This window comes from Lepisma saccharinum, chromosome 13 (genome assembly GCF_977018435.1).
Source record: "Lepisma saccharinum chromosome 13, izLepSacc3.1, whole genome shotgun sequence".
Lineage (NCBI taxonomy): Eukaryota > Metazoa > Arthropoda > Insecta > Zygentoma > Lepismatidae > Lepisma > Lepisma saccharinum.
This window is the reverse complement of record NC_139241.1, coordinates 10,980,820-11,002,105: the sequence shown is the minus strand read 5'-3', so window position 1 is coordinate 11,002,105 and position 21,286 is coordinate 10,980,820. Positions and strand designations below refer to the sequence as shown.

The following is a 21,286-nucleotide window of genomic DNA, read 5'->3' as shown; positions in this document are numbered from 1 at the left end:
GACTGAGGCAACATGTTGCATGCCATTGAAAGAGCTTTCAGACTGAAGTCACAGGTGACAAGCGACGCAGTCTCCTTCTGTATAAAGCAAAACATTCACTGTGCATGTAAGAACAACATACCAAAGCGGGACTATGCATGCCATTGAGAAAACAGTATAGTCCGAGCAACATGCAAGTGACATATTTAGCTTGTTGTACTTTGGTTCAAAAGGTTGAATATATTACTGAGGGTCTGCTTCCAAGTGACGCATGTCTCTTTTTTCTTCGGTCTGAAAGTTCCCTGAGAAAACTGTACAGGCCAAGTGCAAGCGACACTTGCAGCGTATGTTGCTTCAGTTCGAAAGGTTCCGTTTACTTCAAAGGGTTGGTTTCCAAGAGCCACGTGTCGCTTCCGCCTCAAAGCTCCATTAAACAGGATATATACACACATTCATGTAATATGTATACTTCTGCATGTTTGTTGTGAACAGTAAAGATTTTTAATTGTCCCAAAACTTGGAATATTTTTATATTAACATTTGTGTCATATTTTATGACTTCAACATTTAAATTGAGACACAAGGAAGTAAAAGGTTATTTTAAGTCAATTTCATGGTCAAATGTGCTCATCAGGACTACACATTTAGTTTTGACCCGTGCCATACGAGCAACTTACTGTATCACACCTTTTTTTTTACGTTACGTACAGGGGACCTACACTTTTTTTTCATCACTAAAATTCAAGAAACCATTTTATTATTGAATCACTGCTTCCTTTGCTGATTATATGTGTGCAGTTATTTATTAATTATAATAATTACAAAAATTACTATCATTAATAAATAAATAACAAATTATTGCATGAGTGTCTGGCATATATTTCATCATTCACTAAAACTCATGCTGTCACTGGCATGAGTGTCTCGAATGAGACTCATTCAAAGATATACCCACCAAGTGCATGTTGCCTCCTAATTACATTCCATTTATGTTTTTATGAACAAAAGTAGTACAGAAATATTGGGAACATCCTAGGAAACGATGTAATTTATTTTCAAAATAGAGGTAGTGATCCTGCAAGGCCCCTCCCCCCCACCTTGCCTCGGTAAGCTAGGGTTAAAATTGTATCTGAACCACTATGCAATAGGTGTCCAGTGTCCGCTGGGATTGGCCAATATCTGTCTCTTAGCTGCTACATCATGTATTTTTTTAGCTAGTTGTAAAATATGTTACTACAAACCGGTAAACTCATAACAGTAACTTCAAGTGAAATAGGTTAGCTGTAATTGGTGAAAAGCCAAAATTTCCGTTTTTTTTTATATAAAAAACTTCTTTTTTGCAACTCTACTTTCAAGTGAAACATTTTTGCAGGGTTTATTTTGTTGCGTTGTTGTTTTTGAACATTTTCTCTTGTTTTCAGTGACAAAAGTCGATAAATTTTAACTATTGTATATTGAAATATATTTTAGTTTCGTAACTCCTTGCAAGAAAACAAGCTTCAAAATGATATATATAAAAAGTTTTTCACTATGCAGGATTAAACTTGTGAAAACCTTATGATTATGTCTTCTGCCATCAAACTGTGGAAAGTGTGACATTTCATATTTGAGTCATTTTAAATATGGTAATTGCACAGGTTGTAATGTACAGCTTTATTTAGCTGAAATTATTATCTTTGAAATAAACTTTGCCACATTGGTAGATTGTATCAAATAATTCAAAATGAATTGATGAAATTAGTGTTCCAGGCATTTGAAAATGCCCAAAAATAAACATACACAAACAAAATGAATGCTATTGTTAATAATGTGTAAGAGATGGCTAGCTTTAATTGTTTGTTACTGTCTTTGCAGGTTCGTTTTCTTTTATAAGGAGCTTGTCTAATCATTCACGATGTTTTATGCCCATTTTGTATTGGCCAAGAAAGGGCCATTGGCCCGGATCTGGTTAGCTGCCCATTGGGATAAAAAGCTGACAAAGGCACATGTTTTCGAAACAAACATTGAGAAGTCTGTTGATGGCATTCTTCAGCCTAAGGTAAGGAAAATTGACCATGATCGAAACATATTTCTAATTTATATGTGTATGCATTGGCTACGAATGAGTTATATCATCAAAAGTACACATACTCATTTCATGTACATCTTTTATGAAATGTACAAAGTTTATGCTGCTCCTTGCCAGCATTGGTGCATTTCCATCCTTGCATATGCCAGCTATGTAAAAGTAAATTGAATGCATATTTAGGTTACGTTAAATTAGCAGGTAAGGTACAATGACAGCAAGTTAAAGAGTAATGAAGTGTGTGGTGTTCCATTCATTTTTATGCTATTAAGATCTTATTTTTATTTGCAAGACATAAAAAAACAACTTATCAATATGAGATTGAATGTTGAGTTTTTGTATAGCTGGAAATTGAATAAAAATGTATTTCCTTTGAGGAAACCTCATTTTTGTATTTTACGCTATTTCTCATTTTGGTATATTATCAATATCAATTGTGAAATATTGCTGGAAAAATTATAAAATGATGATATGATTATATGTCCCTTGGAATATGTTTTCTTCCCCTTATGTTGTGTTCATACGTGTGCAACTTTTTGTGTGTGTTGCATGAACATTGTACAGTGTGTCTACTATTCAAAATTTCAATAAATCATACTTGTGGACAAGAATTTTTTACTATCGCAATACCCATTGTTTTAGTTTATTTTACATCACTTTTCTGCCCCTTTGGTTAATCGCGAAGATGAGGATGAATGGTGTTAAGATAAGATGGATGAAGGTACAACAACACTAGCCACACATAAGATTATACTGGCTGCGAGTCCAGATGCCAGGGCCTTGCTAGTCTGCCCAGGATGCTTTAATAGATAAAGGAAGTCTAATTCTCTTGTTACATACAGCTTCAGTGTTCATCTTAACTGGTCTTTTGCTAAGGTTTTTTCATTAAATACATATTTGTTTTCTTAATTGCTAATTTCCAACTTTACCTAAGTTGTGGTCAGATAATTAAAGGTTAAGAAAAGCCGAATAAAAGGGCAAGAATTTTTCTATTTGTTATTTTGCAGCATATGCATGCATAAAACCTACTGCATGGCCTAGAGCAAGAGTCGGAAAAAATGCTGCGCAACATTTTTGCAGATTCTAAATATCCTAGAAATTATACAAACATATTCACAATAACATTGCAGAAAAAAATGAATTTTGTGATTAAGTGATGATTTCATGTGCAGTTATGATTGTTTTAAAGCAAAAATGTTGTGGAATGCAAATTATTACAATTTTCAAGGATCGGTGTTGGTGGAAATCAGTAATGCTATTGGCCCAGGCATTTATATGTGCTCCATGGGGATACATCAATATTATTTTTTCATACAATTTGAGACAACTGTTTTTGTGTTCTTGTGCAGTGCTCTTTATATGCTTGTATTTCTTTTAATCTATTTCTTAGGTGAAAATGGCACTTCGAACGTCTGGCCATTTGCTGTTGGGAGTTGTTCGCATCTACTCCAGGAAGGCCAAGTACCTCCTTGCCGATTGCAATGAAGCTTTTGTCAAGATCAAGATGGCCTTCCGGCCGGGGATGGTGGATCTCCCCGAAGAGAACAGGGAAGCAGCCGTGAATGCCATCACACTTCCTGAAGTTTTCCATGACTTCGACACTGCAATGCCTGAACTGAAGTAAGTGGTTTCAAATATTTTGGTTTGGTTCACAACTTTTTATTGAAGTTTGGAATAAATTGAAATTGTTACTGTCCCAGTTTTTTTTCTTTTTAAATGTTAATTTATTGCTAGGCTGTGATTCAGTTCCATCAGCAGTCAGCTAATTGTAATATTTTGGTTAGTTACGCCAGTAATTTTAACCCTTTGACTACAGGGTAGCTTGAATTCTGGGAACTATGTGTGAATTTTTCTCTGTAGGTGTGAAAAATTAGAACTTTTATTAATCCAAATTCTATAAATGCCCTGAGGTAGGTTTTTCACAATTTAGCATTTATTTTTATCGAGGATGGAAAAGAAAGCTGCGTTGAAAATAAAACAGAATTCTCTCAATTCGTTTAAATAAGAATCTGTCTTGACAAGACGGATATCTTGAAGTTAATTAGTTAATTATGAGTTTGAAATTCTCATACAATTAACAATATTTTGTAGATTAGTATATCTCATAACATTTGTGACCTGTGTTTGCAGATGCATTTCATTTGATGCAGTATCGGAATGTAAACTCCGAATCTTAAATTTTATATTTTTAATATATATTCTGTTTAATTGAATTGAATTAGAATTTTTGGATAATTGGAATCACACAGACCTTATATATTGTTAATATATTTGTGTGGGTGATGAGAGACTGTTAAACATAATTATGGAGCCGGGGTTGAAATAGAGGAGACATCTGCTTGTACCCTTGAATTTTTGGAAAGTTTGCCTTGAAAACCAGGAATTATACTTGAATTTAATCATTGGCCTAGAGTGGTCACCCTGGAGTAGTTTCCACCCTTGTACAGGCATGTACTGCAATAAAGGAAACACATCTTTCATATTCAGTGTCTGGACTAATGCAATAAAACAGCTTCCATATACTATTTTTTTTATTTCTTTACTCAATATTGCTGGTGCAACATGAAATATTTAAGAACTGAAACTAGAAGGAAGCAATTTGAGGGGCAGTTGGGAAGTAAGTGCCATTTTCATATACCGCATTTATGCATATATAATGAGCACCCTGGTTTTTGATAGGGAAAAGTGACAAACAATTATATCTCGTATATAATGCACAGTATAATTCAGGTGCAAGAAATGGCTTTCTTAGTTGTAGGAGGCACATTCAGGACCTTCAAATTAGCAGCAATGCAGCAAAAGATTTCTTCCATTAAGGCATTACACACTCCAAACATGTCATATTATTTGGCCAGTAATACATTTTAATTATTATTTTTCCTTAACTTTTCGTTCATCCAAAGTACCATAAAAATCAGAACGTTCCTTCATTTCGTGATGAGCTTATTTCAACCGCATTGCATGATAAAGTGTCGCCATCTTGAAAGGAATACTGTTGCTATATTCAGAAACTACAGAATTCAAGCTTTACAACGATATATAACATGATAGAGTTCCGTAAACACAAAAAATCAATGTAGGTGTCACAAAATCATGGAATGACCATGTACGGTTTTATGTTGGCTCTCCGAATTATTCCGTGCATAATATGCACCACAGTTTTTGATGACAAAAATTTTGGAAAGAATTGCGTATTGTACTTGAGTAAATACGGTATTTTCATTGCAAATCTACTTCCTTCGTTCAACCATCAGAGTTGCTGTTTAAAGAACACAAGAAACGCCCTGTTAATGTATTGTGTTCAACTTGTTTCAGATGACCCGAGCGGTACTTTAGATGTGAAATACAGGCTAGAATTCATTTTTTGAACGTGAGAAACACAAAATTACAAACATTCGTAATCAGATTTATGATGAGTAAGGCAAAAATTGGCATGAATCGCACAGTTCAACAAATGGGAGAACATGTTTGATGATTAGGTGCAGATTTCTATTTTTTTTTATTGCTTTCTATTAAGACTCAGGTTTTTAAGGTTGGAAGTTTGTGTTTAATTTTTGAGCCCGATAATGTATTTTAATAGTGCCTACAACTGCTTTTTTTTGGGGGGGGGATTTACTTCCTTTTGCTACTTTCATTTTCCCCACAGTACACTGTGATTAAGGGGTGAATTTCCTGTAAGCATCCAAATACCAACCCCACTTCCACACTAGACTTCAATCAACTGCATTTCTGTTGTCCAAGTTGAACAGCCAAATGATACATACTTTTCAAATATGCATTTGATAGGATAGGAAATATATATTTGTATATTCTGTAGCATTTGTTATTGCAGGAGTACAGTTAGTGATTAGCTTTAGCCTCTTAATCCACATATATTGTGGAAAACTTCATCCTTGTATGCAACTTACTATAATCATGTGCCAAATTTTATTTCTATTGCTAGCAATAAGATATGTTTGTCAATCTGTGGTCGATTGGTTATCCCTGGAGCCATATATTTATGGTGAATAAAATATCAAGGTTTCAGTAGAAAGAGTGGACACATTTCAGAATCAAGAGCAGTATGTAAAATGGAATTTCAGTGTTATGATGGTTAATTATACAAAATTAACTTATCCCTTCTAATAGCACATTTATGTAGTTGTCAGAGTATTAAGTTTGTTTCTTTGCAATGAAGTCCATTTTTGCTTCTCAAATATATGCAACAGAATTAATCAATTTTCTGTAATTTGCATAACACTCAGGATAAATAAATATACTCTAAGCAGGAGTGCTAGGCATCTGGAAAACATGGAAAAATAAGGGAATTTTGCAGATCGTCTGGAATTTTCGTGCATTTTGGAGTCTGCAAGAGAAAAAAGTTGCAAAATGAACAAGCAGTTCACTTCCACTTTGGGATTCGGTTCTTGTGATTTCACTCCTAAAAAATATTCAGTTTCGTTCTTATGATTCTCAGTCTTGTGCAAAATTATGGTTCCTTCTAATTGCTGTAATAAATTTTCACTTTTATCATACTAGATATTAGAAAGAATATCAAAGTAAAACTTGCAGTCCAGATATCTGATTGATAACTAAAGTGCATTGACAATATGATTCATTTTATCCACGAAATTGTGTCGTGGATAAAGTGAGTACTAGTTTCTCCGTATTTATATACTACCGCATCTCTCTTTTCCCAATTATGAATGATCATAATTATTGGAAAGGTTGGTGAAGATGAGGTTATCATCTGTTATTTTATAGATCTTAGTCTTGTTGGCATTTCATATAGAATTCATATGCAACAAAAATGTCTCCAGATGCTGTGTACTTATAATGTAAACAAAAAAGCAGCATATCCTACGACACTATAAATCTGGCAGAAAATGAAAAATCATGTATGGTTTACGAACTTGTTATATTGTGGAGATCTGTTATAATGAAATAAAGTACCTCTATTAACTTAGCCTGAAGGCTAAATGCACGTGATTGTAGCACCCAATACATTTGATGCCGAGTGTAATTTTACATTTTACTCTTCGAATTTTCACGTGTTCTCGTGTGTGTAGAATGAAATTTGCTAGAAAAAAGTTTTGAAAGTCAATATTCATAATAATTAACAGATTATATATATAATTGAAAAACACAAGGTTCGAAAGCAAAAATCATGATGATAAACATGTCTGAAACAAATTTCATTTTTGGACTGGAAAACCTGGAAAGGTCAGGGAATTTCATAATCAAAAAAAAATCGTAGCAACCCTGTCTAAGTTTTGTGTTTAAAAGCTCATTTTGCAGTTCCATTTCACGTCATTTCGTGACAAGACATGGTGGGAAAATTCTCATCACCCTGCAGGAACATGAAAAATAAACATTACAGTCTGTTATTTTGCATTTCATGTTTCCTTCAAAAATGAAATATGAATCACACCATTCCATGATACCAGGACCCCGAGTTCGAATCCCAGTCTGGGCATTGTTCTTTGAGAGTGTCCCTTCATCATATCATCACTCATCTCATTGTTGCGATTAACTAAATGTGGTCAAATAATAAATAACAAATTTGTGCGAGCTATTTCATGTATAATGTTAAGTGCAATATTTTAATTTGCAGCGATGTGGACATTCAGGCCCAGTTTACCCTCAACCAGTCGCGAGCAGAGGAAATCACGATGAGGGAGGATTATGGGAACATTTCTCTTGTTACGAATGACGAAGGCTTCGGAGACATGGGTTTTGATTCCTCGCCTCCAGAACTCATGAGAGATGCCTCAAACATGGAACCATCACTTGAACAGGTAAATTATTATTTCATAATTACTGGTGAGTTAGGATAGTGATACTTATTACCAGTTATTTTTCTGTGTAGCTAAACAATAATTATTAAGGAAAGAAATGTGTGTGTAAGCTTGAAAAAGTTGTGGGAAATCAGGATGAAATGTTGCAGGAAAAATAAAAAAAACACTAAAAATAATTGGTATTACGTATTTTGTATCATCTTCGTTGTATCTCCATTGTTTACGAAGCAGAAAATCTTTCTTTCATGGGCACACTCAGTGACTCGTTGCAGATCAAAAACTGTCTTTTTTTTTTTTTTTTGGTCTGTCATTTTTTATCACTGTCCAGTGGAGTTTTTGGTGTCATGTGTTGAAGGCTTCATTGTTACGTTTCTATTTAACTACATTAGTAGAAACACATTCTTAGGTGCACTGAGTGCCCCATGCGACCACTCGTGTTACATACATTTTCAACTTAATTTCACCTTTGTAACAAATTGCCGATTATTATTTATAGTGAAAACAAATAAATAAAACTCAAAGACACAACTGAAACATGTAAGAATCTCTCGAAATATAAATACAAATATAAAGAAGCCAATTTTTGAACAAATATACATGTACGATCATTCATGTTACAAAAACAGGTGTAACTACTGGAGGGTTATTATTCGAGGCACATATTTTTGGTAAATAAAAAAGCAAAATTTCGGTAAGAAAATGGTCAACTTCGGGTTCAAAAGCGGTAAATAAAATAAAATTTCGCTGATATAGCGGTGAAAAGGTGGTATATAAAATGACATTTTGGTTTTAAAATTGTGAATATAATTCCAAATTTGATTTAAAAATGCACTTATTACATAAAATAAACATATCCCTTCTAATAGAACCAGAACAGTACCAGAATATTAAGTTTATTCCTGTATAAAGAGGTCCATTTTTGCTTCTCAAATATTTACAGCAGAATTAGTTTTTCCATGAATTGCATAACTCTCAGGATAATTCTGACTTCAGAAAGTGTTGCGTTGGTAAAAAAAAACTCTAAATTTCGTTCATGAGAGTCTATTTCGCATTTTGAAGTTCATTTCGCATTATTTCGTGACAAAAATGGGTAGGAAAATGCAACTCTCCCTTTCAGAAACATGAAAAATTAACATTACAATGTGTTATTTCATATTTTCGTCAAAAACGAAATATGCATGCCTCTAGTTATTATTAATGAATATTTTGAACAATTTTTAATGATTGGTATCAGTAAGAACTGGGGAAGTGTAATAGCAACAGTATTGGTTCAAAGTTGTGTTGGCCGAGGCCTATAACGAATCTTTATGATGTGTTTTTTATTGTAAATGTGTGACCCGATTGCTTCTCTTGAAAGGCAAACCTGCTGTTCAGCGACAGTGGTGAAGTAGAAGCCCAGGCACCGGCTCCCGGGACATCAGCCGAGAAGGATGCAGAGGCCCAGCCGTCAACGTCATCAGCCCCACAGCCCACTCAGTCCGCGATGGAAATAGACGCCCCGTTAAGGGATGATGGATTCGGTGGTCACTTAGGGCAGGATATAATATGTAAGTAATGTTGGTGTAGAAGCTGAACTTTAATTATTTTTTTTTCACATCCTTGGTGGCTGAGCACGTTTAGTTTTCAACTTTGGGGCTTGCCTCTGAAGTTCCCAGGTTCAGTTCCCAACCTGGGCATGGGTGACAAATTACAAGAATACAAATACAGGGGTCATCCAGAAAATAAGTTTTGTTTGCCAATTAAGAAAAAAAACAAAAAAAACAATGTATTGGAACAAAAAATACGTTGCGCACTGAAGTACATAAGTTGGACTAATTTTCAGCATAGTTGCCACCACTGTTCAGGCACTTACCGTAACGTGACACCATGTTTTGTATTCCCATATCGTAGAATGATGCCACCTGTGATGATAACCAAGTGGTAACTGCCTGTTGGACTACATCATTGTCATCAATCCTCTAGCCACCAAGGGAAAATTTCAGGTGCAAGAAGAGATGAAAGTCATATGGGGTGAGGTCTGGGATATAGGGGGTATGATGAGTAAATTGTCAGTCAAAGGTCTTTAGGAGGTGTTGGTTGGACTGCAGCATTGTCATAAATGAAAAGAACATCCCTATGCAACATGCCACATCACTTGTTTTTGATTGTGTAATAGGTGTTGGCAATGTTGGTGTCACAACACACCTCATGTGCCCAAAACACTGCACAGGATCTTCCTAGCGGCCAGCCCTGTTTCCACTCCATGGACTGTATTTTTGTTTCAGGGGTCTCGTGCAGCACTCGTGTCTCATCCCCAGTGAGACTGTGGTACCCATTGTGGTTGTTGTTTTCCAGGCACGTGTATATACAACATTCATATTTGTTACACACCTGTGATTATTTTATTTATGGTTTTCTCTTCCTTTAATTCCAGCTGGGGGCTTATTTGAGGGAGGCCTGTTCGACGATGCTCCGATGGGCGAGGTTCCTCCAGTCGAGACAAGCACAGCCCAACCGGAGGAACAGCAGGAGAAACCAGCGGACGAGGCACACCAGGAGAGTGATGACGACGGAGATCAGTTCGGTGGCCCTCCATCTATAGGGGCACCAAGGTTAGTGTGACTTATTTCAGCCAGTTAGATATTCCTATTCTCTATCCACCACACAAAGTTAATGTAATCAAAACCTATGTGAGTTCTGGTGTTGTTTTGTCCATCCATGTGTTGATCTTAGCTGTACCACTCATGATGTAAGCTACATTGAGTGGTAAACTTTCATCACATGCATTATAATTAGAGGCACATATTTTTGGTAAATAAAAAAAGCAAAATTTCATTACAAAAACCATCAATTTCAGGTACAAAACTGTAAATAGAATAAATTTTCGCTGTTATAGAGGTATAAAAGTGGTACAGTGCGCTCTCTTTAATTCGAACTTGGATAATTTGAACAAAAGCATATTCCCCTTGAAACTCCTATCTAAAACAATGTTAAAAATGGCTACTTAATTCGAATTTTGAAGGTTCAATTTGGATAATTCGAACAACCAATCGGATCTCTCAGAAGCAATGTACATTATTTTGCATTGCACTGACTTCATTCTTACAGCAAAGAGAGAATGCCATGGAAAACGTAATTTTTTCAGCAATGTGAAGATTTTTGTAAAAAGACAAACTCTCTTTAAAAGCAGAAAAATGTAAAATCCAGGGAATAGGATAAGAGAATAAAATATTAAAAATAGACCATTACGAATGTTTGGCTGATCCTGATAAAGTATTGAACTAAAATTTACTGATAATGATGCAATTAACAATTCCTAATGGTCCTTGAAGTATCTAAATTGTTCATTGGCCTTTTGCAGTGCAAAAGAAGCTTAAAATTTAGACATTTACTTTTTGTAAATGTAGGGAATGAAGGTTAGATGTTTATATCCACAAAAATTAACAAAATCGTAGAAAGTTGTACTAAATTATAAGATATTTATCGATATATCAGATCAGTAAAACTATTGATAATTTTACCAATAAACTGATATGCCTATATCGGCTGATATCAATATATTATCGATTATTTGGGCTCATCTCTAATATATATGTATTATGCATGAAAGTTATACTGTCGGGGGTTTCATACTATAATTAAATATTGAAGAAATTCTGCAGTTGCCAGCTTTGGGATTTAATATCATTGGTAGATTACTGGCTTGTCTAGTAGTATTTTTTTCTAATTTATAAAATTAATGCTCTTTATGTTAATTTGCTTGCAATTTTCCTACATTATGCATTCAATCTTTGATGGTCCCAGCTTAGCAAAATAGTAGTTGCATATTTTTGTATTTACAGCTCTGATGGTGACTCGAGACCTGCAACACCAGGGTTGGTGCCGGAGCAGCCACCCGAACCAGAAATCCCACTACCACCTTCTGAACCCGTGTTCCCTCCACCGGAGGAACCGTCGGTCACGACCCAGGACCAAACCACTCTGCTGCAAAATGAGGAAGAGAGCTTTGCCCTTGCACCTGTCGATGCATCTGCTTTGAAAGGTACGTTGCACTCTCAAGCTGCAGGCAGATCCTATTAGGATAAGAGTAGAGAAACCAGAGCGAATGCAGTGTCTCCACATGTGCTTTTGTAAACTAGAGACTGCCAGATCCGGATGTAAGATATTCTGAAATATGGATAAACCAGCTATCTGAATTGTGTGGATTATGTTGATATTCATATTATCCGGATATCTCAATGTGTGCATCATCCAGAGAGTTTTATTGTTTATTCTTTTTACGGTCTATTTTTTTATTCGTCATGTTCGTATTTCACTGTATGGATTTTCTACAAACCTCCATCGAATCTATACTATCTGGATTTCTGAATTATCCAGATTATCAATTGCAGCCTTAACTGATACCAGATGATTTTAAATTTGGATATCCGTTACTTGGATTTTATGGCCATCTCTATTTGTCATACGGAGCCTTGCGCTAATGGATAGCCTCTCAGAATGAGACTTCTGCAAGCGCAACCCTTTCAAACTTGCTACAATGTTAAATAAATTGTAGCTCAATAATTAATTGTCATATCTCTCTCTTTGGAATTAATGTGTGCATTGTCTAGACAGTTTTATCATTTTTCCGTTTTAGGGCTATTCACATATTCTTTTATTCATCATGTTCGTATTTCACTGTGCAGATTTTCTACAAATCTTTCATCAAACCTCTAATATCCAGATATTCAGATTATCTGTTGCATCTGAAACAGATATCGGATAATTTGATATCTGGATTTTGTTGGCCTTCCTTAATTTGTATCATCACAAAGGGCAAAACTGCCAGTCTCCGTGGAGAAAGCAGTCAATAAATCAACAGGTAGGTCAAGAAATTATGCTTGTGGTCAAGAATTTTTGCTCTTTTTTACTGTATAGTGAAATTCCATTGTTATATACCTGTACTGGGATTTGATAAAATTGAATTTTTGGAAATCTAATGGATGAACGAAAAGATAAGGAAAAAGAAAATAATAATTAAAATGTATTACAGGCTAAATAATATGACATATTTGGAGTGTGTTATGACTTTATGGAAGAAATCTTTTGCTTGCTGACTGCTAATTTGAAGGTCCTGAATGCACGTCCTATATATGTTATATTAGTCATGGAAAAAGTATATATTTTGAAGGTTTTTTTTTAGAAAAAGTAAAGAGAAAATGAGCAAGATCGCAGATAAAAGTCGAAAGGTCATGTCCCACAATTTTTCACTTTGTAATGTAATGTTCTGCTACACCAACAGAAGCAGTCCGTTCTGGGGGAATTCATGCATACACCTTCTACAACTAAGAAAGCCATTTCTTGCACCTGAATTATATTGCGCATTATATACGAGATATAATTGTTTGTCACTTTTCCCTATCAAAAACCAGGGTGCGCCTTATACACGCGTAAATACAGTATGTTTTTGCATGCGTGAAGTTTTGTAAAAGTATTAAATAAAGTAGTGTGGCCATTCCCCATCCAGGATGAAGTCTGAAGCATTAATTTTTACATGAATTAATAATTAAAGCAAGTCTTTTCTTGTTAAAGTACAGCTTCAGTTTTCATCTTAGCCGCCTTTGTGGTAGAAGTTTTTCATTAAAAAAAAAATGTTTTCTTAATTTCCAACTATACGTTAGTAGGGGTCCTGTGTTTGAATCCTGGCCTGAGAATTAATGTTCTTTGTAAGCATCCCCCATACAAGAATGAAATTCTTAAGAAACAGAGTGAACAAAACTTAACCACAACTCAATACAATTTTAGATTTCCAAATATTCAATTTTATCAAATCCCAGTACATGTATATAACAATGTAAATTCACTATACTGTAGGGATGAGACTGATTAATCGATACTCTCTATCGGTATCGGCCGATATAGGCATATCAGTTTATCGGTAAAATTACCCGATTATTTTACCGATCCGATATATCTATAAATATCTGATAATTTAGTGCAAAATTCTGCCATTTCATTTTCCTGTAGTTTACTGTTATTACAAGCATAAGGAAACAGTTTTTCGTTGTGACGTTTCAGGAGAACACAGGCTCCCTTCATCAGACATTTATTTTTATTTTTACTAAAGATACAGTTATAACAATGGTTAGCAATTTTTTAAACAAATTATTATATTATATAATAATTATTTAAACATCCATTATATAATGGATTCTTTTTGTTTAATTAAATTGCTTACCATTGTTATAACTGTATCTTTCGTCAAAATGGAAATAAATGTCTGATGAAGGGAGCCTGTGTTCTCCTGAAACGTCACAACGAAAAACTGTTTTCTTATGCTTGTAATAACAGTAAACTACAAGAAAATAATTCTACAATGCAAGCAATGCGTACATTCAAGAAAAACTATTATTCATCTGCCATTTTGTTGTAATTTTTATGCATAATCTTCATGCCCTAATTTCTAAAAAGTAAATGTCTAAATATGCAATTTCTTTTTCACTGCAGTCACCTTCAAACACAAATTTATTAAGAAGGTCAATGAACCTTTCAGGTTCTTAAAGGACCATTTCTAATTTTATATCGGATTGGTAGAATATTGGTTATTGGTATTGGTAAATTTTATATCGTTACTTTATTGATATTCGGCCAAAATTTCATATTGGCCCATCCCTACTATACTGTAAAAATGAGCAAAAATTATTGACCAAAAGCATACTTTCTTGACCTACCTGTTGATTTCTTGACATTTTGAGTTGTAGACACCCTGTTAAACCAAACCAATCAACTAAGGAAAAACTGTACACAGGAAAAGCAGAGATGTAATATTTTTTAACATTGTTGATATTTTTGAGAAAACTTAAACCTATGGCAACACCTGTACACTCAGGCGCAAGCAATGGTGATGTGAGAAGGGAAAGCAAAAAAGACTGCCCACATTAGTTTGTGAGCTTATCAGTATTTGTGGTCTTGCTCGAGTTGTAATATTTTTACTTTAACCCACCAGGCTTGATGTTTTATGCAAATGTTTTATTCTCAGGAAATACGAAAACGAAACGTAAGAGGAAGCTGATTGTGGACGAGGTCAAGAACATATCTGGAGAAGAGATGAAGGCTCAGTTGTCCGACACAAGTGACATCGTTACCACTTTGGATCTCGCACCCCCAACCAAACGCCTGATGCACTGGAAGGAGACTGGCGGAGTTGAGAAGCTGTTTGCTCTCCCAGGTCGGCCAATACCTGCAAGGACTTTGTTCAAGGTAAGTGTATTAGCTCACATTAATAACATAGATAGTTTTGCAGGTTTCTTAATTATTTTGCAACAATTGGGAGGTATTTTTCATTTTTGAACCACAAAATGTGTTGAAGTTCATGAAAAGGCCACAGTTCGCATGATGTCACATTTTCAAATGTGTGGAAAATGTGTTCAGAACGTATCACTGCACCTACATATACAGTTTTTTGCAACAATTAACTTTTTTCAGTTATATCAAGCTTGCAAAACATCAAGGTCCCTACATATCCATTAAACTGTAAGTACTAAACAGATTTTATGTAATACTTTTTTTTTGGGGTGGGGGGCAATTGGACCTTTTTGTCTAATTTTGTAATGTAAAGATAATATTCATGTTCCTTAGTTTTGCAAATCAGATATCTCAATATTCAGTTCCTTTACCTGAACAAAATCTATTACAATCACTTGGTTACATACGTTAAGATGGTATAGGCCCTCTTCCTGAAATGTTTTTAATTTTCTATCTGTTTTGGTAATGATAATAGTACTTCAATATATATTTTGAAAAAATTTACAACATAACTTCTATCAAAACCATTTAGAGTAATTGTTAGGGCCACATATTTATAGTGAAAAAAAAAAAAGAAACTAGGCATATTTTTTAATCAAAAGGGGCATATATATATTTGGTGTTAGAATGGTGCATATAACCCCCTAAATTTCATTTAAAGACTACGCTAATTCCACAATGTGTACATTTTCCCTCTAATATAACATTTATACAGTTTTCAAAGTATTCAGTTTATTCCTGTGTAAAGGAATCCATTTTTGCTTCTCAAATGTCTACAGCAGAATTAATAAGTTTTGTATGATTTTTGCATAACTCCTAGAATTATTCAGGCTTCAAGAAGTGTGGTGTCAGTAAATAAACTCTAATTTCATGTTTAAGATTTGTTTCTCTATATGGTTCTAATACTGTTTTTACAAATTCAGAATTATCAAAGACATCTGACTAGTCGAGCAGCTGACAATGAAGACTTTGGCATGATGGGAGATGCCGATCGAGATCTCCTTCCACTGGAACAAGTTCGTGACGGGGATGGTGAGCCTCAGCAACTCGACCCAGCAACGCCTGGTGTCCGCAGGATCACACGGAAGAGGCGTTACCCAGAAGCTGAAGAGTTCCAGGTGAGTCACAAAATTCTTATTATGAAAGCATCGGCTTCGGATATTTCATGATAACTTGAAAACTTGCATCTGTTGCACCAGAATTAAAATGAAGTCTATGGCACAACAGCTCTCTGAGGCCCTGGATGTGCAGAGTGCCTGTTCATTGTCATTGAGTGACACGTGTTCGGTCCCATCGCAGCTGTTTTCTGGCTCTCAAGTCCTATTTCTTTTTCAAATAGGTCTCCAATTATCCTCATGGCTGTGGGCCAGTGCTGAAATTTGGGGTCTCCTCCAGTGAATCTAACCTAGGACAGTCCATGCCAGAGGCAAGAGTGATGCCAGTAACCACTTGGCTACACAGTAATCCTTGCATCTTATTCACATGGTTCATCTGATGCCAGTACTCTTATTCATTCCAGTACTGATGCTTGACATTGAAACAATTAAAAATTACTTTAATTATTTATAAATATTAATATGTATTAGGGGTGGCGCAGATTAATCAGTACTCTATCGGGTAAAATTACCAATAATTGTACCGATCCGATATATCTATAAAGATCATATAATTTAGTACAATATTGTGCCATTTTTGTTAAGTAAATGTCTAAATATGAATCTTCTTTTGCATTTCAAAAACTTTGTTTATCTTTTAATATACATTTATTAAGGAGGTAAATGAACCATTTGGAATTTTATATATAGATCGGATCAGTAGAATATAGCTTATCAGTATGGGACAAAATTTCATATTGGTTCATCCCTAATATGCATAGTATTCTGTTTCAATTATACAACACAAATGTTCCATTTTGTTTAAAAATATTCAAAATACGATTACTAAAAGGCTTTATAAATTTCTGTAAGTATTAGTATTAACTTCCTTAGATGCAAATTCAGTTTTTTATATCTTATTTGTATAGTGGTATAACTGTGTCAGCATCTGGTCGAAATTATGCCGTGAGAATGCATTTGTGTTTTAATATGCTTTGTTTTTAAGTAAACAAGCAAGGTCTTAGTCTTATTTGAAAATAAATTCAAATCAGTACAAGCTAGAAAATTGAGCATTTGGTACCAGTGATGATGTAGATTCACTCTACTTGTTTCAGCTGAACTCTGATATTTTTAATGCTAGTGTTGCAATATAATACTTTGACATTTTGGTGATTAACTGGGTAGTTTTGTCCTGAATAATTACTGTATGTAGTAATATTAGGGATGGGACGATATGGAATTTTGGCCGATACCGATAAAGTACCGATATAAAATTTACCGATACTGATAACCGATATTCTACCGATCCGATATACCTAGTCTTACCATAAATACTGTCCCAAAGTTGTAAGTAAATAGACACAAAATGGTGAGAGATATTGTAATATCAGAATAACATGAGGTGCATAGATGCATTATGAACCAAAATCACAAATAATTATTCGAAATGGCCACCTTTAGCATGATACACTTCTGAAGTCTTCGTGGCCACGCATCAATGGAATTACGCAACACATCGACTGGAAAATGAGCAACTGCCTTCAGAAGAGATCGACCGCTTTAAACTTTCAATATTGGGATGTCTCTTCTTCCAAGCCATCTCCTGAAGCTTGGACCACAATTTGTAGTCCAAAGGCTATAGGTCCGGACTTGCAGAAGGCCAATCTGAAGTGGAAATGAAGTCTGGAACATTTGCTATGAGGGCACGCTCCATTTCTGTGAAAAAGGGGTAAAAACAACAGCCAAAGAGTACCAGCAGACAGTGCTTGAGAAACGATGCAAGAATCTTACCGACACCATCTTCCATGGAGAGAACTGGAACTTCCAGCAGGACTCAGCCCCAGCACACAAAGCACGCACCACCCAGCAGTGGTTGGAGGCAAATGTTCCTGACTTCATATCCACGTCAGATTGGCCCTCTGCCAGTCCAGACTTAAACCCTTTGGACTACAAATTGTGGTCCAAGCTTCAGGAGATTGCTTGCAAGAAGAGACATCCCAATATTGACAGTTTAAAGCGGTCTCTTCAGAAGGAAGCTGCGGAGTTTTCACTTGATGTGTTGCGTAATTCCATTGATGCGTGGCCACGAAGACTTCAGAAGTTTGTCAGTGCTAAAGGTGGCCATTTCGAATAATTATTTGTGATTTTGGTTCTTAATGCATCCATGCACCTCATGTTATTCTGATATTACAATATCTCTCACCATTTTGTGTCTATTTACTTACAACTTTGGGACAGTATTTATGGTAAGACTAGGTAAAATTAGAAATGGTCCTGGAAGAACCTGAAAGGTTCATTGACCTCCTTAAAAATGTGTGTTTCAAAGTGACTGCAGTGCAAGAGAAATTGCATATTTAGACATTTACTTTTTAAAAAAGTAGGGCATGGAGATTATCCACAAAAATTACAACAAAAATGGCATAATTTTGCACTAAACTATCAGATATTTATTGATATATCGGATCGGTAAAATAATCGGTAATTTTACCGATAAACCGATACACCGATATGCCTATATCTGCCGATACCGATAGAGTACCGATTAATCGGTCCCATCCCTAAGTAATATACTGAAGTTAAATACTCAATTATCCATGAAACTTCTAATCAATTGTGATACTCTTTCAGTACCAGAAATTCATTTTGGTACAATTTTGCAATTTGAAAAAATTAAAGACTTGTACAGTAGATATGAGCATATCAAGGTACATATTTTTTAATTACTGTGGATTTTTATTAAATTTGACATTTTATTAATGTCAATTTCGAAGGGACACTTCTTTTATTCTCAATATATCCAAAAATAGTGAGTGGGGAGAAGCGATAGCGAATAAGAGACATTTTAATTTGGTTGGTTGTTATTAACATGGCAATTATTTTTTAGCGCAAAGCAGCTGAACTGGAAGCAAAGGAGGCTGAAGCCGAGCAACAGTTGCCAGTTCCAACTCCACAGATTCCAGTTGATTTGCCTCAGCCAATGTCTGTCTCAGCCGAGATCCCAGAAATTCCTCCGATACCATCTATCGCCCCGATGCCTCCTCCTGAGGCCCAGGATTCCCTCCTTCAGCCCCCGATCGACTCTGTTCTCCCTCCCCCCCAGACACCTATTCCCACTCCCGGTCCTATGTCGGTTGTAGATCAGGTTGCCGCTACACCAGATATTCCTCAGATACCGCCAGAGCAGGTAAACATTTTATTGTGTCGAAATGGTGCTTGGTCTAATTGATTTTTTTTCACGTCACATTTCTGGCAGTTTTAGCTAATGATTGCAACAAAGGAATTGTGCTTGGTTATGTTGAGATATAGAAATTTAAGTTGTCCTTCACTTTCCAAGAATTTTGGTTACATGTAGTCAATGATGGTAAGTAGTCAGCCTAACCCTTTAACTGAATCAGTTTTTCACAATAAGGCCTCAACGCCTTGTGTGTTTTAGCAGGAAGTTCAAAATTACGCAAGGCTTTAAATAAAAATTCATATTTCGGTAACTGTGAATGCTAGAGTTACAGTTTTAGCTCGTTTTGTTCAGTACAGAGTGGGCTATAGTAATAATAAAATATTGATAATAATAAAATTAACATCAAGTGGAAGAATAAAGAAGATCAGAAAAAAAAATATTTTTATGGAATTTGAACCATGTGGAACCCCCATGTAGACAATGCCGGGGCATGAAGGTTCAAAACAGTACCTTCATATTGCCTGATAGATGCTCCATTCTCATGTCAAGAACTGCCAACTTACTGCTGATACTTTCAGAGAAGAAAATAATTTCTAATGTAAAAGCTGTTCTTTTTTTTTCGTGGGAAATTCCCCACCCCCCAAATATAGCCAGAATCATAATAAAACTTTATAATTACTAATAGGATGCCTCAAATCTCTTGTAGCACTCAAAACGTTGAAACAGTATGTTCCAAAATTCTAAAACACCAAGTGTGACATATACGTCCCGCCATTTATGGGTTAATGAAACTTAGTCAATTAATTTGAAACTTCTTTGAATTGTTGAATTCTATTCCAATTTTTATTGTCCTCAGGAAAATTGTCTGTATTATGGGATGTACAGGATAGGGAAACTTCACCCAGTTGGTGATGGTGTGGCATTCGGTATCCTCCCTTGACTTCCAATATTGAAGTGCCATCTAAACAGTCGCTGCACCATGACATCAGATTCACTGTTCTTGACAAATGTCTCAACAGCAAATGCATGATGTGCAGCCGACCAATGCTCCTGTTTACTGAAATGGCATTTATCGCTGAGCACCTCTGCACACATTGCATCATCCTTACTCTGCATGAATCAAAATAGTAGATGGATGCTGGGTCACCCTGTATGATTCATATCTTATCAAGGCCTTGGTAATAATGTTTCCTTCCCTTTCAGGTTCAGTCCTTATTGGAACAACCTCAGAGTGTGGCTCCAGTCACAGACCCGTCTCAGCTCCCACAAGACCAACAGTTCCAGGCTGATCAGCAGGTGCCGTTTCCACCAGAGGGACAGCCACCATTCCAGTCGGAGGGACAGCCTCCGTTTCAGCACGATGGACAATTTCAACCGGAGGCTCAACAGCAAGATCTCCAAGGTCATCCACAGCAAGCTGAAATGCAAGAGCAGCAGCAACAGTCGGTCACGCAGCCAGGGGATCCTAGTGACCAGCCACTGCCCCCAATGGAGAACATGGGATATGACCAGGTTAGTGATGAACTTGGTTTCTGATATATATATGTATTGACGAACCTGATATTTATACTAGGGATAGGTGGATCACAATCTGCGAAGACTAAGATTCACATTTGGATATTGTATTGAGGAGCTGAAGTTTGGCCATTGAATCCAAAATCTGAGGTACAGATATCAAACCTGGATCTGAGGTTCGCCTATCCAATCCAAGATCTGAGGTCCGGCTATCGAATCCCAAGGTCTGAGGTTCGGCTATCGAATCCCTAGGTCTGAGGTTCGGCTATCGAATCCCTAGGTCTGAGGTTCGGCTATCGAATCCCAAGGTCTGAGGTTCGGCTATCGAATCCCAAGGCCTGAGGTTCGGCTGTCGAATCCAAAGGTCTGAGGTTCGGCTGTCGAATCCAAAGGTCTGAGGTTCGGCTGTCGAATCCAA

The 21,286-nt window shown here is 35.9% G+C and overlaps 1 protein-coding gene across 3 annotated transcripts in view; it reads left to right on the top strand.

Annotated features, from left to right (window-relative positions):
- Positions 1-21,286, top strand: part of vtd (RAD21 cohesin complex component verthandi) — a 41,627-nt gene that overhangs the window by 5,758 nt on the left and 14,583 nt on the right. For 2 of the 3 annotated variants that reach the window (XM_083133853.1, XM_083133852.1), the window contains exons 2-11: positions 1,834-2,017; positions 3,435-3,664; positions 7,638-7,821; positions 9,179-9,368; positions 10,235-10,412; positions 11,643-11,842; positions 14,819-15,039; positions 16,008-16,202; positions 19,063-19,362; positions 20,557-20,865. In XM_083133853.1, coding sequence (XP_082989979.1) covers positions 1,874-2,017; positions 3,435-3,664; positions 7,638-7,821; positions 9,179-9,368; positions 10,235-10,412; positions 11,643-11,842; positions 14,819-15,039; positions 16,008-16,202; positions 19,063-19,362; positions 20,557-20,865 — 2,151 coding nt within the window. In that variant the 5' untranslated portion in view covers positions 1,834-1,873. The remainder of the gene's footprint in view (positions 1-1,833; positions 2,018-3,434; positions 3,665-7,637; positions 7,822-9,178; positions 9,369-10,234; positions 10,413-11,642; positions 11,843-14,818; positions 15,040-16,007; positions 16,203-19,062; positions 19,363-20,556; positions 20,866-21,286) is intronic. The other variant, XM_083133854.1, reaches the window with a different exon arrangement.